Source organism: Gallus gallus, chromosome 4 (genome assembly GCF_016699485.2).
Source record: "Gallus gallus isolate bGalGal1 chromosome 4, bGalGal1.mat.broiler.GRCg7b, whole genome shotgun sequence".
Taxonomy (NCBI): Eukaryota; Metazoa; Chordata; class Aves; order Galliformes; family Phasianidae; genus Gallus; species Gallus gallus.
This window is the reverse complement of record NC_052535.1, coordinates 34,362,228-34,380,855: the sequence shown is the minus strand read 5'-3', so window position 1 is coordinate 34,380,855 and position 18,628 is coordinate 34,362,228. Positions and strand designations below refer to the sequence as shown.

Here is an 18,628-nt window from a genome sequence, read left to right as displayed (position 1 = left end):
AGCCAGTTTCAAAGTGAATCCTCGGAAATCAAGAGCAGAAGTCACACTTCAGGTGTGCAAATGAGTTTATAAGAGCCGTGGCACTGAAGAGGATACAGATTTTGGTGGGCTGTCCAACAGAGCATGAGCTAACAAAGTTGTGTAGAGCCCCAAAGGGCTTTAATATAGCCTTTAAATGCCAGAGTAGGGGTAAGTGTAGTGTATGTCAGTCAGGAAATGATGACTGCATCTAGTCCTGACATCCAGTTTTCAAAAATGAAGGAATAAATACTGGATAAAAAATTATTTGGCAATGAGCTGCGAGAATGGTCCTCACTTTCTTTTAGAAAAGCATGAGGTTGGTTTTGAATCTGTTTTTTCTCATGATAACATGGATGTGTGTGAAGATACTGGAGATGCCATAGAGAGATTTTTCTGTTTGCTCTATAAGCACTGTGTCTATTTTTAGAAATAAGGAGAGGTGAGAGAAAAAGTGGATCTCATCAAAGTGTCAGATGCATTTCAAGTGCCCGTTGGATACTGGACACATTTTTTCCAATGATGATGATGATGAATTTTCCACTGTGCCAAGGAGATAAATTCTGTCAAGATGTGTCAGATGGAGAGAGAAGGAGGATAGCAGTAAAAGACAAAATTATGGAGGGAGGCTGAAATTGGGAAGGTTTTAGGGTAGGATACAGGAAATGAAAAACGCTTTCGAGCAAGGTCAGTCCTGCAGGGTTAGAATTGGGTCCAAGGTGAAAAATGCACATCCATTTCTTGAACAGACAACCAGGGTTGAATGTCTAAAATGCTACAAAATACTTGTTGTCCTTTTCACTTTCAATCTGTTTCCATTAGTGCAGTACTGGTGACACTCAGCTAAGTCTCTTTGCACTGTCCCCTTCACATGCAGAGTTACAGAAGCCCTTGGCTGGTGACAAATTCCCTGGTCTGGGTGCCCCAGGGAGGCATGCTGCAGATCTCCAAGACAATTCTGCACGCTGAGGTACCTGGAGCCCGTGACTCTGAGATAACCTACAACATCATCAAGGACCAGCCAAGACATGGTGAATTTCTTTGAAGTTTTATTGTCAAAAAGCAGCTGTCGAGTGTGTTGCTCTTCATCCTGCATGTGTCAAATTCTCCAACTGCTAAATAAAAGTGCAGTGTTCTGGTTACTTCTGGGAAAAAGGATGTTCTTCACAGACATAACAGAGTTGATCCTTCCATGGCATTTTCCCAAATCTAGTTGCATTTGAGGGAATATTTCTTTGTAATACTATGCTGAATAAGTGCCACTAACCTCTGTTTCCAGTTCAGATGCAATGCAAAGTAATGAAGCACTATTATTCTGTCCAGTAACCTGTCCATCTGCAACTGTGTTTCTCTAAGAGTAGTGAAATCTTGGTGAATTTAGAGCCTTGTGAGAGCTGAGTCTCACTCACTGCCAGAAGATAATATCCCAAAACTAATGTCTAGATGAAGAGCAGCATAAAGTAGTTTCTATCTCTAGAAACAGTTGAGCAAAAGTTTACGTTGAAGAATTGGAGAACTCCCTAAACCCCGTGACATCTGAATTAATTTTTTCTAATGGAGGAGAGGTTATTGACTCAAACACAGATTGGTGACATTCATTTCCATATATAATTCTCATCTCCAAATTCCTTGTGAGAGGCTCTCATCTCATATCTGTGAATAATGGCTTTCACGAGCATCCCCCTGCTTAGGACTGCAGCTTTCAGAATACCCTCTATACTCATGCTAAGGACTGGGGAAGGTGCTGGCATTTGTGGCTGAGATAGAAATTCAGAGAATCTGTATAGGAAGGAGAAGGCGTCATATGCAGAGGGAAAGGAAATATAAACAGAAAAAGAGAAATGACATTTTCCCCATCAGTATCACTGTTTTCTTCATTAGGACCATGTCTATAAGTAAAACATGTTGTACTTTTATGAAATGCTATTGTTAACTTTAATCTGTTAAGCTGAATAAAATTAGAGGGTCACGTTAGCAATGTAAGTGCTGTGGTTTTACCTTTTGCTGTAAGGATAGGCTGGTTTCTTTAACAGCTGCTAGTGCCTGTTGGAGACATATGTTATGTTATTTTTGCAATTTAGAAGAGCAACAATTAATTTGTATTCTCTTCTGCAGATGAAGTACTCTCTTCTCATTTTTAATAAGCATTTACATGAAAACAAGAATTTTTCCCCGAGGAGTTTGTCTCCTGCTGCCTAACCCTAACTAAAATTTATAATCTTGAATTTGTATCACCATAATTATCTCTACTGTAATTAATTGCAATAACACAAATGAGTTTGTAGCTTCAAGTGGGGAATATGCAGTGGAAATTAATGATCTTCAAAGTTTCATCTAAAATATAATTTCATAGAAAGAGAGGAAAAAATCAGAAATGTAGAAAATGAATTCTTAATTAAGGAAGGCTTGTCTGTCTATCTTAGTGTTTGGCTAATAGAAAAGATATTCATACCTGTAGAAAATTTGGGATGTAACACACTTCAGAACTAGCCTCCGTATTTCTGTAGACAGGGGTGTGGACAAAGAATGCTGCTTGTCCTTTATTTCAAGACCCTGAAACCCAACAGAAAGGATGTAATTGGGGAAGGAAGTTCCCTGTCTAGATCCCCTCCATTTGCAGGGGTTGACTTGGTTCTCTACGGCTGCTTTTCCAGAAGTAGTTGACCTTTCTAAGGATCTCTATATGCTGAACCTCATTTTGTCTCTATAAATGGAACTGCTGTCTTTCCTGTCTCTTCTCCCAGCATAGAGGATCCTTAATATAGCTCTGTGATTTGAAAGAAAATACTCTCTTCAGAGGGCAGGTATTGTTAAACCATAAACTGCTCTGTGTGGAATACATTCTTAGGGGATGAAATTTCTGAAGCCAATAAAAAGTGATGTGTGTCCACTTGCTTCACAAAGAGTGAGACCTCAGTGCCTGAATCCTCTGGACAGCTCTGGAAATTGCAACTGCATAATGAAGAAAGGTTGAGGGAACTGGGTTTGTTTAGCTTGGAGAAGAGAAGGCTCCGGGGAGACCTCACTGTGGCCTTCCAGTACTTGAAGGGAGCGTATAAACAGGAAGGGGAATGGCTGTTTACGAGGGTGCATGGTGATAGGACAAGGGGGAATGGTTTTAAACTGGGACAGGGGAGGTTTGGGTTAAATACTAGGGGGAAGTTTTTCACTCAGAGGAGGGTGATGATATACTGGAACAGGTTGTCTAAGGAGGTTGTGGATGCCCCATCCCTGGAGGCATTCAAGGCCAGGCTGGATGTGGCTCTGGGCAGCCTGGTCTGCTGGTTGGCGACCCTGCACATAGCAGGGGGGTTGAAACTCGATGATCACTGTGGTCCTTTTCAACCCAGGCCATTCTATGATTCTGTGATATATTTCAAGAAATTGCCTGAGTGTACACAAGCTGTACACTCCTGTGTGTAACCTATCAACAGATGCTTTTCTGTTTAAAAATAGTTTGATTCCAGTGAAATGAAGTTCATAAACTATGTAAGCAAACAAAGGAGCTTTTCTTTCTGATTGAATTAAATATTAATTTATAAGGCACAGCGGCATGCTTAAAGCTGCTGTATGTTCTGATTGTTTCTTCTCTTACTTTGGGAGGGATGCACAACATGCAGGCCCTAACACCGTTGGTGATTTGATTAGCATCTCTAGAAATGGCACATTATATTCAGGGGTTGAATTCCCATGCACCAAAAGCATCGGCTTGGGAGAGTGGTTAGGGCAGTGGATTTCACTGGTAAGGGAATATTAGCATAGAGTTTGATTATAAAATGGAAGTATGATATTTCAGTTTGAATTATTTTTTTTTACTACTTTACATGAGAGTGGTTTTGGGAAATGAACTGAGAGAGCTTATGATGAGCATTTTGCATAACAGAATGATTAATGCTGTAAGGAGGGTGGAAGTGATTTATAATAAAGACGGCTTCTGAATTGGTAGCCATGAGGGATACTTTCTAAGATGAGTAAAGAAGCACAACATTCAACTAACAAGTTACTCAGAGAGCAGATAAATTGTATATAACCAAGAATACTGAAGATGGGGGAAACATACATTTTTTCACAGGTTGTGCTAACTCCCAAACAATTAAGTTGTGCTGTAGAACAGGAAAATACGCCGCTTATTTTGATCATACAGCTCTTTGTCAGGTTTTTATTTCACTTCTGTAAGTGGTTTGGAAAAGCATTCATGTTTTATGTGGCTCAGTGAAATGGATGCCCATGGTTTTCATGCTCTTCTTTTGGTGCACAGCACTTTTGATCGATTGTATTTAAATGATGTTTTTAGATTAAAGTCATTTGAATATCAGTAGCAACATCAAAATCTTTGTGGGCATATGTAAGGAAAGCTGATAACCAGTGGGATGTGCTCCCGTCCTGCGCTCCTCTTACATCTGCAGTGATGCCAGTGACACTTCAGCCTAGCTGAGAACCCGTTTCTCAATACAGAAATCAGAAATAAGCAGAATGTTAGGCATACAAAACTTGCACACCCTTTGGAGTAGGAGCTACTCACCAGGGCATGCAGACTTTCTGTACAGCCTATGATATAGAGGGTTTTTTCACTCTGTCAGTTCAGGAGCTCTACAATTGAATATTTCTGTTCAGATAGGTCTGTTGAGGATATTTTTTGGCATAATAAGTACCCAAAAGAGCTAGAAAAAAAAGCTGACCATGAAAAAATTAGTATGCTGTATTCTGATACTTAAGTTGTATCCTTGAGGGGAAGATTGATAGTGTTCTGCAATGCTTTTTAACCCTGATTGTGTCTCGCTTCTCTTGTCCCTTCACAGGAGCTCCAAAAAGTGTTTTTCTGCTCAGTTTATCAGGCGGGCAGATCTCAAGGTTGACGTGTGTTGGTCATTGAGCAGAAATACACTTTGGAAGTGTGAACATGCAGATCCTGTTCTTTGCTTGGCCGTGTATTTCTCCTGTGTCCTTGCACAAGCTTTGCTAAGACAGTAAATAAAATTTCGTTGTGTAACTGCAATGTTGGAAGGTTCATTAGTGATTTTTAAGAGCTTTACTGCAGTATCTTTTAGTCAGTCTAGATGGGAAAAAAAAATATAGAGTTGGTGGGCATTTGGATGCTTGCTAGTTGGTGAAAGGGCATCATCTTCTTGTTTTCTCATGAGTTGTGCCCTGATTGTTCATCTTTGCTTTCCCAGGTGAAGTGGTGCTTCTGGTCCCAATGCCGGCAGATGGCCCAGCAGAGTCATGGCAGCTTTTGCCTGATGGAAGAGCGGCCTCACCTACAACCTCTTTTACCCAGCAGGACATCAATAATGGCATCGTGTGGTACAGGCACTCTGGAACTCAAGTAGAGAGTGACTCCTTCCAGTTCCAGGTACTTCTCATCTTATTCACAGGGAAGTTCTGTGGGCATTTTCATGCTTACATACAGACTTATGTGTATGTAGGTGTGTGGTGTTGATGAATGAATGTGCATGAGTTTATGTACCAGGGTAGATACACTCCATTGCTGTATTCCCATCCTTCTTTGTAATGTGATATCCCCCATCCCCCAGCTTTCTTTGAGATGAGGCTAGTCCCAGAGGAGGAGGGAGAAGTAGGGATGTGGTTTCAAATGGCCACGTGTTTGGCTGTCCTGGAATCCAGACCTTTGTGAAAAGGCTTCTGCACGCAAGATATCTTACTGTATCTCTTATCTTGGCAGTTTTTATGTCAGACTATTTGCATATCAAGCAGTAGGTTTGACTCCTTGGTACTATATATTAATTAAAGCACCCTTTCCTAAAACCCATAACATTTACTCCAGGTGCAGAGTATTGACTGTCTTTTTTTATGTTAAGTTTGTTTTGTCAGTTCCAACACCAAGCAACCCTCCTGATTTCTGCAGTGCTTCAGTTAATCGTTAATTTTTGCCCTACAGTACTTCCTCTTGCAAGCAGACAAAAAGGTACAAATGTTCTCCAGCAGATGTAACACCTCCCACAGTCCCACTTCCCCACAGTTTTAATGGCCAAAAAAATTCTTCAAACAAGTCCTTTCTGTTTGCGTGGAAGATTTAACAACATCCCATAATGCCCAGCCAACATGAACACTTCCATGCAGTATTTTTTACATCTGGTTTAAAACTCAGAAAGTGTTACTGTAGCACTGGAGAGGCAATTAAGGTAATTTCTAAAGTAATTAACATAAGTGATTATGAGGAATTTGTGAGTGTCGATGTTGAACAAGCTAATCTGTAGCTTAATTGCCATGTTCTTCTTACGGAGTATGCATTTTGCATGAGTTAAATGTTTGATTTTAGTGTCTCGGAATGGTAGCACTAATTGTACAGACAGCCCTACTAAGAAAGGAAGCTGTGATTACCTGGGTGACTTCAGAAGACTGTAACACATCTGAGCCTTCAGCTATGGACTGGGGCAGCTCAGAAGAAGCTGACATGTAATTTTCATCAGTATTTTGATAGTTAATGTTCAGATGACAGGAACTCAGAAGAGGTCCAGCAAATGGTTAAAATAATTGTATTCAAGTCAGCAGAGCATTTTCAAGCATTTTCTTGAAATTGTGTGCTGAAGTCTATTCTGACTCACAGAGAACTCTGTTGAAATCAAGTGTGGGCTTCCATACCTGCTGACAGATAAAGCTGTAACTGAGGCACTCGCCTCCCAGGGTTGCTGTGAACATTTGTGGGCGTATCCCTATGGAATAGGGTTTTGGTTCTTTGATTTTTTTCCTAATGTAGTATGATTTGCTTCATATGTTGTCACTGTGAGTTTGTTATGGCAAGTCAGATGCAGTTGACTTAATTTCGGTGTTGGAGTGGCATGTGAAAAATCTTTATGGGTCTTTCTGAAACATGAGCACAGATGTCTTGGAAGATGTTGGAATCACAGGGAGTCACTGCCAAGGCAGTGCCGTTGTTGGAACACCAGCACAACGGGTTGTCATTTTGGGGGTGGGAAGATGGTTTAAAAATGCATTATGTTTGTTTTCTGTTCTTGTGATGAAGAGTTCCGCTTAAATAAACAGCTAGCTGAAGTAAAATGTGGCAAAATGGAAGAAGTGTCTAGCACAGGCAGGAATGAGCAGATCAGGGGTAGAGAACTGGTGAACAGACTGGAGAGGCAATAATGGAGAAACTGATTCTTATTTAAAAGCCTCAGTTCCCTGCAGCACTGGGTTGGTATGGTGCAATTGTGTCTTTGCTTTTATAGATCTACAGAAGAGGAGAGGAAAATTAAAAAACTAATCTAGAAATGCAGTCATGTCCTCTGACAGGTTTCCATTCATCTGATCTTCGTTTTGCAGGTGTCCAGCTCTGCCAGTCCACAAGCCAGCTTGGAAAGCCACGTGTTCAACGTTGCTGTGCTCCCACAGACACCCAGAGCACCTCAGCTTTCCCTTGGCTCCTCTTTGCACATGGCTGTAAGTGTGTGCTGACACCACTGACTCTTGTTTTCCATGTTCATTGCTGCAGTGCAAAGTGACCAAAGCCTTGCATCAAGCAGTAACTGCTGAATGTTGGTTCTTGCATTTGCTATTGTCCACAGTACTGTGCTTGATTCAAATACCTAAATCCAAGGGATGAGACATACCTACCACATAGATAACTAGGGTAGAAACAGGAGGAAAAGAAACAAACAAACAAACAAAAAGCTAGATAGGTTAAAAGTGGAAATGGTTGGGGAAAAAAAAAACAACAAAACACAAGTTGAAAAACTCAGTATTAGAAGCAGTGAATTTATAGACTTGAAAGGAGAGGGAAAAGATAAAATATTTTAAATATTTTTATTGAATTCTTAGCATTTTCAAAATACTGTTTCCTGAGAAGCCTTTAGGGATAGCAAGAGTGAAGAAATTGTGGTTTAGAGAGACTGCAATGAGTAGATCTTGCCAGTAATTCCACTGCAAACTTCACTTACCCTTCTACAGAAAGTTTTCATTTATCATTATGATGTTAGGAACACAGATTATAATGCATTTGGAAAATATTCAGGCAAGCCTTGTTACATCTGCATGCATGGACTGAACTACCTTATCTTGGAGCTTTGACTCAAGGAATAACCATTTTGATAACAGCAGTGCCTCTAACTTAGTCGTTTCCCTGATTGTGTTAATTTCAAAGTTTAGCATTGGTTTTGTGAACACTCTTACTTCAGTGCATGCCTTCTCCACATGCCCCCATCACATCTGCGGGAGAAGTCTAGCTTTCCTTGTCCTGCTGTCTTTTTGATTCTATGAGGAGGGATCCTGTGTGCCTGCACTGGAGGAGAGTATGGGACTTTGCCAGAAAAGACCAAAGGAAGCAATGGGAGAGGAGTTAGTGAAAATTCCATGACTCAAGGGCCTTGTCAGGGTGTAAAATAGTGTTGACCTTTCACAGGCACTAATAAAACATGTTCAGATTGCTACTTGGAGCAATAGCCAGCAATGTGTCTTTCTTCTCTTGACTTTTTGTTGTTGCCATTACTGGTAAAATTGATGGGAGAGGTGTCTGACTAAGCCATGCTGTGCTGGATTTTATAGCTAATTACACACCACAAAATTCAATAGGGCCATAAAGCACATTTTACTGAGGGACACCTCACAACCTGCAAGCCCTACCTGTGGGAGAGACAAATAGGCCTTGGAGGCAACTATGAAGAAACCGTAATCTTAAATCTTTTCATCATAAAATTGCACTTCCTTGCATCAGCATGATTGAGTTCTGTTCATCCATCTTCAAACTCCTTTAGAATTAGTCTGACTTCAGCTGAAGAGCAAGCACAAAATGTTAAGTCTTCCCATACCTGTAAACCTTGTATTCTTGACTGTCCTTCCAGGAAAGGTCAGAGGAAATTTGATGACACTTCAGTAGTTGAACTGGGCAAACATCTATTTCTTTTTCACTCATGTTACCCGTTTCCACCACACTGATACCATTGATAACAAGAGCCTGAGCTACGCAGTAGCTGAATGCAAACAGAGATTGGGTCTCTGAAGGAGACAGTTTTTGTAAGCGACTGAAAAGGAAGGCTCTTGCTTCCTGAGGTGGTATGAAAGGGACACCACTGTTACGTTGAAGCCTGTAGTTTTTGCACAGTGGCTATGTATAGCCATGTTGATAGTGCAAATAAACTTCATGGCTCTTGGTTCCAGTTATATACGTGACTGTTTCACGTCTAAGATGGGTTGTCAAGCTTTTATTTGATGCTTCACAACAGACATTCATAGATTAAGCTGTGGTTTCTCTTCTGATGTGTTTGCATGAAAATACTGAAGAGAAACGAACTGAGGGTTTGGTGACATTTGTAATATTTTGAGCTGTTGTCAGGGAACCCTACCTTACCTCAGTGTCCAGACTGAGTCTCAAGTGTCATAGAACCATAGAATGACAGGTTGGAAGGTACCTCAAAGATCACCTAGTTCCAACTCCCCTGCCATGGGCAGTATTGGCAGCCACTAGATCACTCTGCCCAGGAGTCCATCAAGCCTGGCCTTGAACACCTCCACGTATGGGGCATCTGCAGCTTCTCTGGGCAGCCTGGGTTGCAGGATGGGACACAGCTTTGACAGGGTGGACTTACAGGATGAAAGTGTTGGGATTCAGTGAGTTGCACATGATGTGGTGGGTGGAAACCTTTAATTTGTTCCTGAACCTGATTATCTGATGTTCTAACAGAGGTGAATTAATTGCACTTAGCCTAATTTGGCTTGTACTCCCCATATTTTGTTAGTGATTATGAAATGAGCTGGATATTTTTCATACCCATCTGGACTACATTTAATTTGGTGATCTCTCATGGCCATTATTTCTGCAGGGTTAAGGTTCATAAACTCATGCAAGTTAACTACCTTTGTCCACTTATGTCTATTCATACAACGCCATAATTCTTGTAACAAACTGCCCACCCTTGACTAATGATCATCTTGTAATGGAAAGATCAGGACATTTTTAGACAGGCTTAAAACAAAAAGGAAAGCTCCTCTGCGTTTGTATGGAAATGGCTGAAACCTTTTCAAGATTTCTTATAAGAGCAAATCCAGTCCAGCCACATCAGACTGGACTGGAAGAGTAGGTAGGCAGTGGATTATACCTTTGTCCAGGGAGTGTTTGATCAAAACAGATTTTTCTTTATCTGTTCTTGGTTCCTCTGGAGAAAAATGAAGCTTCTGTACCTGAGGTGGTCTAGCATCTGAAGGAGACAGTGTGTTAAAAATGCTTCTACTCTCATGGATAGTCTGAAAGTGGGGGCAAGATCGTAGTAACAGGGAGGAGGAGGCATTTGCTTCTTATTTTTCCAAAGTTATAAGGCCTTTCTAATTTTCCCAGTAAGGACTTAATGGGGATAGGCCTGCTTAGTGACATCTGTTGAACATAATAGTACTCAGCTTCTGCGTTACGAGTTCTATTTGTATTTTAGATGAGCTGAAAACGAGTTTAGATGTCCCTAAAAGCAAATTTGACTTACTGTTAAGCTTTATTTTCCTCTGTAATTTCATCCCATTTAGTCCCAGTTCTATAGAAGTCTGAGGAACTTGGTAAGGGTTCAGCTCATCTGTTCGTCAGTTTTATGTCTAAGAGCCAGACCTTTACATTCAAAGTCTGTCTTATCTTTTATAGCAAAGCAAATTCTCTCTTGTTGTATTTCTGTCTGTCTTTCCATGTCTCTGGTGTTGATGCTCTTGCTCTAATATGTTTATTGAGGTGCTGGAGGACCGCGTGACAGTGATTGAGCCCCATCACCTCTCCTTTGTAGACCCGGAGATTCCCAGTGAGAAAATCCTGTTCAACGTGACTGTCCCTCTGCTTCCTGGCCAAGGCAAGTGTACCTATTCAGAACATGGCAGCTTGAATTAATTGGTATGCTTCTTTGAGCGCATTTTATGTTTTTTTCACTAGATATCGTTCTGTGAAAGCATTTGCTAAACTATTCAGCCTCCTTCATTAGCATTCTAACATCTTGTTTCTTTGGCTTGTTTAGGAGTACGCTGCAGTGCACAGACATTTTTCTTGTGATTGTCTGGAAGACACTGAATGTTGCACTGTGGCTTTCTGCTTCTAGCCTCTTTAGTGAGAGGTATTTGAAGAAAAGAGAAAGTGAATAATCTGTTTAATTTCTCATGTCCTGTATTGCTCTGTAGAACCCATACTGGGTGCAGTTTCAGACATCTGACTCATTTAGCAACAGCTGAAGGTATAAAAAGAAGTAATTGGGAAGATAAAAAAGAAGCCATCCTCTATGGTGTCTTGTTTTAAAAATAAATGGATTCCTTCTCTTAATACTGAACTCTCTGTTTCTGTAGGTATTGTGGAGCACAGAGACAGGCCTCACTCGCCAGTCAGGTATTTCACTCAAGCAGATATAAACCATGGCAAGATTGCTTATCGTCCACCAACTGCAGCTCCGCACTTGAGAGAGATCATTGCATTCTCATTTGCAGGTAAGAAGCTGAATGTTCTTTGCAGTGCCAAGTCAGACTGCTGGTTCTCCTCCAGTCCTGGAATGATTTTGTGGCTACTCATTAGGGCATGTGACTTGAATAATAGAAAGGATGAGGGAATCTGCCTTGTGGGAACGTTTCAGAAGTTCACTCAATTCTTGAAAAGATTTTTTGCCTCTTGTTTGGTATATCAACTTTCAGTGAATTATTGGGGTATGACTGTGTTCACTGCAGCATTTAGCATTGTTGACGCTCCTAGTGGATGTGGCACTGGTCAAACTATTGATCTGATGCCCTGTGGTTAGGAACTGTTGCCCTTCCCATGCTTGAGTACCAGCTGCAGCAGGTGTTTGGTCTTTGAGGAGTGTGAACTGAATCAATTTAGCCAGGCTATTAAATTTCTGCCATCAGGAGGGTAGCAGTATGGAGCAAGAGGTAGAGGAGGAAAAATAGGAAAAACTTCAAACATGTTTGACCAGTTGGCTTATGGGATTATCTGATGAAATGACGGTACATGGTAGATGCAGTTCTATGCATTGCCATGCCCTTGCTGACATCAAGAGGAGTTTCACAGACTGGAGGAGAGCAGCATGTTTTTTCTCTACCTGGAAAGAAAGTGTAGAAGAGTGCTTTCCTTATTAAGGAAAGTCTCCAGTCTGGTTGAATGTCTGTACTTGCTTTCTCCAAAAGCTGTCTAAATCCATGTCAGTATGAACTGTCCTCTGCTAACTACAATTACTTACTGTATTTATCCCAGGTCTCCCAGAGTCAGTGAACTTCCGATTCACAGGTAAGCAAACCATTTGCTCTTTTCTGGCCAAAGCACTTTTCCTCCTTGTGCCCTTCACACTGCCTGTTACTCCTTGGCCTTTCTGAAGCGACATCTGTGGGCACTCAGTAGGAACTTCTGGCAATACATGTACCCAAGGAATATTATTAATTACTCTCTGTCCCAGCAATGTTTTATACAAGTTAAGATGCACTTCAGTAGACACACCTTTTGCCAGTAGTTGCCTGGAATGTGTCATAAATGCATGTTCATTCCTGTTTTCCCTCTATCTGAATAGGGACATCAGTGTTTTAATTTGTTGGCGTTTTTTGTGTTGTTGTTTTTTTTTTCTTTAATACACCATGGAAACATTTCCACCATTGAATTGCTAGTAATTATCTGCTTTCCCTTTCCATGTACTATCTAGCACAGGTATGCAAAGTAATCCATTTGCAAGGAGACTTATAGGTACACCTGGTAGATAAATGGAAGACAGCATGCACACACACGTGCTCTGATTTTTACAAGTTATACTTTTTGTGCTAGCAAATGAGTTAGGGACAAAGGTAAATACCTCTGGATAGGTGTGAGTTGCGTGTTTACGTCCACAGACAAAGGTGTAGATTGACCGGGTGGGAGGGAAGTCAACAATGTGGGGTGGTGATCTGTAGATTTGTGAATCCCTGAAAGCACATCCCTATGCTCAGTTGTTGTTTTTGTCTGTGTCTAGTGTCTGGTGGAGAACACACAACCCCGGAGATGGCGTTTGTCATTCACTTGCTCTCTGCAGAGCAGCAGCCTCCAGTCTTCCAGATCACAGCTCCTTTCCTGGAGGTCAGCCAGGGGGGAAAGGCCACCATCGGTGAGTAGGCTGGAAAGGATGGGGCAGCAGAGTTCTTGAGCATAAGCCACTTTCTGGTGGTGTCAGGATGTTTGCTGGGGTTTTTATAAACATCCCCCTAATATGTGGACATAGGAACGTCTCTCTCAAAAACTGAATGTTTGTTCAACTGTCATACTAGAAATACCATGAGTCATCTGGCAGTAAGTTCTCTGAATCAACATCCGATCCAAACGTTATCAGGGGACTAATTATTTCCATGAAGGCAGCAAGCCCTTGAGCTAGGGATGCTCCAGAATTATTTGACTTGTTAGGTACTGTCTAAATGAAAGTTTTTTGGCTCTGTTCACAAAAACAGATGACAAAATTTAGGGACATTCCCAGAGCAGTGTGTGAGGATGCTGAAGCCTCTGTTCTATGTCTCTGGCACAGGTGTCCAGTTGGCTGTGAGTGACACAGATACAGCTCCTGAGGGCCTCTTCTTTGAGCTGGTGAAACCTCCCCATCATGGCATCGTGCTCAAGCATGATGCAGGTGTGCAGGAGCACATGAGAGCAGGTGAGTTGAGCAGAAATCTTCAGCACAGGGGAGGGAGTGTGTATTCACATCCAGCTCCTACCTATCCATTCAACTGGTTTAGTTGGGTAGGAGGGAACAGATGCCTCTAACAGATGCAGCTGCAGCCACAAATGTTTTGAATTCTTTGACTGAAAGAGTGTGACTGAAGGAGAGAGTACGAGAAAGATCATTTCTTGTTTACAGTTTAGTTGCTGGCTGAAATAGTGAATTTCTATAACACATATGTGGGCTGGTGGGCAGTCACTCTGTCATGATTGTACCAGCTAGTACCAGCAGTACCAGCTGCTTATCAGAGGAGACCTTTTGCTTTACATGGTAAATTACATGTGAAATAATACTTAGTGAACATTTCTGCTGAAGTCTACATAATCTGTGGTGATGCAGCAGTCAGAACCTTCTGTGGAGTTTTGCTGCTGATTTTGGTGGCAGCAGTTTCCAGTGTATGATCAGATGAACAAATATTGTCTGTAAGAGAGTAGTGCAAACAGATGTGGAGAGGGAAGCCTTATCTACTTATGACAGGCCTGAGCTTACAAAGCACCTGGAAAGAAAGGAAGATCTGTGCACTTCCAGAGAATTGTCATTATGAAAAGAGTCACTGTGTCTGTAAAACAGACAAGGTTACAGCTTTTCCTTTGCCCTGCATATGTATTACTTCCTTAAAAAATGTCTTCATAACTCACAGCTCTGTAGGGATGGTATTAAATGCCAGGTAAGCGTGTGATTAAGTCTTCTGCTAAATTGGGGCCTTAGGCCATTTGAACTGGATTGGTGCACTGAGCAGTTTTCCTGACTTGTGTATTTCTTCCTGGGAAGGTGACACCTTCACCTATGAGGACGTCACTCGAAATGCTCTGCAGTACGTACATGATGGCTCATCGGCAGCAGAAGACAGCATGGAAATCTCTGTCACCGATGGCGTCACCACAGTGACCACAGTGCTGAGAGTGGAGGTGTCCCTACTGGATAACAACGGCCCACAGCTGGCCCCAGGCTGCCTGTTGGCAATCACTGTGGCTAGTAAAAGCTCTGCAACTCTCTCTCGACTGCACCTCGCTTACATTGTAAGCTTTCGTCTATTTCTAAACCCAATGAATGCTGCCAGCATCCCATGCCTAATCCCCACGCAGACCCTCTGCCACCCACAATTCTTTGCCATTAGTGTGGATTCTTGGCAAAGAGCTCAGGTTTTGACTGTGTCCTGCCAAAAAGGGGACAATAGACTCTTTCTGCTGGCAGGGTTTTAAGGCTATCCCCATCTGCCTGAAACTGCCTTGCTAAGATGAGAACTGAGTTAATCCCAGATTTTTATATCAAACAGACTCCCTAACAACACATACGGATTTTCAAGGCGATAAGCCCTTGACAATTTCTTCCCCCTCACACAGTTGTGAAATTGTTTGGTTCTTTTCTGCACAGGCTTCAAGGGGTTGGGGTTTTTTTTGTTGGTTTTTTTTTTTTTTTTTTTGAGCAAACCAACATTCTGTGCTCCTTGGTGTAGCTTAGAGCTGATTCCAGTGTTTGTGTGTTGTATGAGTTGTCTGCTGGCAAAATTCAGAGAAAGGTGTTCTCCCAGTTGGTTTAGCAGCAAAGACACTGGCAGTGGCTTCCAGGTGTGCAGATACGCTCTTCTTAGCGAGGAAGTTGGAGAGATTGCAGTGCACATGTGAGTCTGGAGAGACCTAAGGTAGTGGCTGTCAGAGAGATGGTTAGGGAACTGCAGAGTGAGGTAGGGTAAGAAGGCAGGCAAATGTTTCTGCCTGGATAAAAGTCAAGGATCTGTCCCATTCTCCTTATGAAGAAGAAGGTTGACAAGGGAGCTGTTCAAGTTTAATGTGAAGATCACAACAGTCACAGAAAAGAGGATTTATTTCCTGATCCGTATCCTGAGAGTATGATTTCTGCCTTGGGTCTTATCTTTCTGGCAACCAAGAAAAGCTTTTATTAGAAAGATGACATATGAGTCATTATGTCACAGAAGTGATTGTACTTAATGAAGTTAAAAAGAGCCAGGAACAACTTTTTGCTTAATATGAAATTGGCTTTTGAAGCATTGTTCCACACCACTTTTACTAAGAACTGAACAGAGAGCGCCTCTGAAGCATTGGGGGTAACAGTTACTCCCTCTGCTGGGTGTCTTTTTGGCTCATTTTTTCTTGAGTTGGGAAAAGCGTATTACGTAAATGGTCCAGTCCTCTGGGAGCGTAGAGTACTTTGAAAATAGAAGTACTGGTTTTATCTCTGGGAATTTGTTGGTGTAATACAAGGACAGAAGGAGAACCTCTCTGAGCTGAGAGAAAGGGAAAATATGTTTTGTAGCTGATTCTGGGAATGTCCACCTAATTGACTTTTCTCATCATTAGAGCTTCATTCATTGTTCATCAGCTGAGAGTCTGACCCTCTTGGCTTGAAATATTCCCCTAAAGCAATATTTTCTTCATCCTTCCATTTTCAGTGGAGGGAAGCAAATGCTAATCCTGTTTTGTGGTGGTTTTTTTGTTTTTCCTTTATGTTTAGGACAACAATTCTCCTGACTCAGAGATAAGAATCCAATTAATATCTCTGCCCACGTACGGCACCCTCTTACGGACGTCTGGCTCTCATGCTGAAGAACTTTCTAGGGTTTATAATTTCACCATGGAAGACATCAACAACCAGAGGATCAGGTATCAAATGGCTGTTCTCCTAAGCCATGCTAGTTAAAAGCTCGGTGGGCTTTCCACAGGGAACTCAGGACTGTATTAGGATGGTGAAACGTATCCAAGATAGTGTTTTCTTGGCAATTGTAACCTGTGAGATTATAAATGAGAGCATTTTCTGTGTACAGAATTAGGTGTTTACGCAGATCTGAAAGGTAGTTGGTTGAAATTATGAGAATTTTTTTCTGTGCAATGTCATGGTGATACTTCAGGTAGGCAGCATAAAAAAAAAAAGTGATTTCAAAGAGTTCAGGAATTGACTGGGTTTGGGAACTGAAATACCACTTCTCTTCCAAGCAGTGTGCTTGGATGAGGTGTTTTAGCCCAACTGTCAGCGAGACTCCCTGACACAGCTTGTGTTTTGACTTGCAGTTACTCCACTGTGTTTGAGACAAGCAATCAGCCAGTTACGGATGCCTTTCACTTCACTGTTTTTGATGCTGATAATAACCGGCTTGACAGACAGATGTTTACCATCACCATCACGTCTGCCCAGACAGCACCATCACTCATTGTGTTTGCTGACCATATCGCTGTAAGTGGCTACCCAAGATACTGGAAACAATGATAAGAATGTCTTACACATGTGGAATCAGACAGTTTCCCTGGACTGAGTGCAAATCACTGCAGAAACATGGTGTTACACATGCAATCTTGTGAGTGCAGAGGGTTAAGAAATTACTTGGAGGTCAGAGGACACTGAATGTACTGCTGCATCCCTGAACCTCATCTGCTTACTTCTGTTCTAGTCAGGAGCTAGGTTCTTCCTAAGGTGTCCCACTGATATCAGTAGAACAAGTCAAATTTAACTTGTTTACCATTTTGGTCCCTTATTTCACCAGCTTGTACGTAAAAGGTGAGCAGAAGATGAAAGAGTCTGAAAACATCTGGTGTTTTGGATGGACACATGGTATTTCAGACTCATTATCAAAGCCTTTTGAAGTCACCTCCCTCTTTTCTAGCTTGATGTTCACCCTCCCTCGCCTTCAAAAGATTCTCCTCAACAAGAAAAGCAGATTTTGCCTTCCAGGAGGTCAGCATGACTCTGCCAGTCTTTTTTTTTCCCTGATAAAATATTCATAGGCTTCTCTTTGGGGCTGAGCGGATTTTGTTCTTACCATCCCACCTCACCTCCCAGCTGATTTCATGGTGAACAGATCTGAGGGAGGATGGGACAGGACTTCAGAGAAATGAGCACTGTGAGGTCCAGGAAAGTCTCCTACATGGAGTGGTGATACACGTGTTCAGTCATGACTCATCCATTGCTGTGTGCATGGGCTGTACTGTGTCATACCCTTTTGTTTTCCAGGTGGATGAGGGGGGCAGGGTCCCACTTCTGGCTCATCACCACTTAACTGCTGATTATGATACTGCTGCCAAAGAAGACCTGAGGGTCACGGTTATCACTCTACCCGTGTATGGCTACATTGAAAACACTAAGACAGGTAAAGTGCCTGGCTCTCTCTTCTTCCTCCTGGCTACCAAAAGGAAACGTAGAAATTGCAGATTCTAGTTTACCTCATCGTATTTCCTCTGTGCAGTGGTCAGTGTTATGAGATAAACCGTCTTTGGAGAGTATTACTTTCTAATTCTCATTTGGAGGCTGGTCCAAGTTGTGAGACTGGGGCATTAAGAGCTTTTTCAAACATTGTATTTTCATCATGCTTTATTCTGAATGCCTTTGTTCTACAGAACAAATTCTATTGAATTGCTCTAAATGTTGCAATGAGGTTGAAGGCTGGGAGAGCTGTGGAATAGCATGGCTTGTAACACTCTTTTATGTCATTGTATTTCCAAGAAAAGGTAGAATCTATGCTGGACTGTTCAGAGTTATTCATCCAGGAGGACTGTCTGCTTAGTTACACCTATAAGTGATCCTAACAGCAGTATCATAAATCATTTTATTTTAAATTACAACTTCCCTTCGTAAAATATCACCGTGAGCTGGCAGTGTCAAAGCTTGTTACAGCAGATACTGCCCTTCTTCTGGAGTATGTGGTTTGCTAACCATCGCACATCATTCCTCCTAATTGTTCCCAGCTCATGCCATTTAGGTAACAGAGAGCCTGCACCCTTGAATGGGCCATGACTGGTTGGTTTTCTTGGGGGATGAGACTGTTGATTGCAAGGTGCAATTTGATATAGTGATTGTACCAATGCCAGATGGCACACTAGCCATTGTCTCATCACTGAAGTATGTTGTAAGTAATTCTGAGATGTGGGCTTGCTTTCACTGTGCATAAAAGTGCAGCTTTCCTTATGCCTGCTCTGATGTAGCAGATGTTGCTTTCTACGAGGGTCACAAGATAACAAAACCCATGT

At 41.8% G+C, this 18,628-nt stretch overlaps 1 protein-coding gene across 3 annotated transcripts in view; it reads left to right on the top strand.

The window, feature by feature from the left end:
• Positions 1–18,628, top strand: part of FRAS1 (Fraser extracellular matrix complex subunit 1) — a 164,037-nt gene that overhangs the window by 115,378 nt on the left and 30,031 nt on the right. For all 3 annotated transcript variants that reach the window (XM_025150292.3, XM_420470.8, XM_015276618.4), the window contains 12 exons: positions 896–1,049; positions 5,193–5,371; positions 7,303–7,419; positions 10,682–10,796; positions 11,281–11,418; positions 12,176–12,208; positions 12,918–13,049; positions 13,461–13,586; positions 14,424–14,671; positions 16,125–16,273; positions 16,679–16,841; positions 17,616–17,751. In XM_025150292.3, the coding sequence (XP_025006060.2) occupies positions 896–1,049; positions 5,193–5,371; positions 7,303–7,419; positions 10,682–10,796; positions 11,281–11,418; positions 12,176–12,208; positions 12,918–13,049; positions 13,461–13,586; positions 14,424–14,671; positions 16,125–16,273; positions 16,679–16,841; positions 17,616–17,751 (1,690 nt within the window). The remainder of the gene's footprint in view (positions 1–895; positions 1,050–5,192; positions 5,372–7,302; positions 7,420–10,681; positions 10,797–11,280; positions 11,419–12,175; positions 12,209–12,917; positions 13,050–13,460; positions 13,587–14,423; positions 14,672–16,124; positions 16,274–16,678; positions 16,842–17,615; positions 17,752–18,628) is intronic.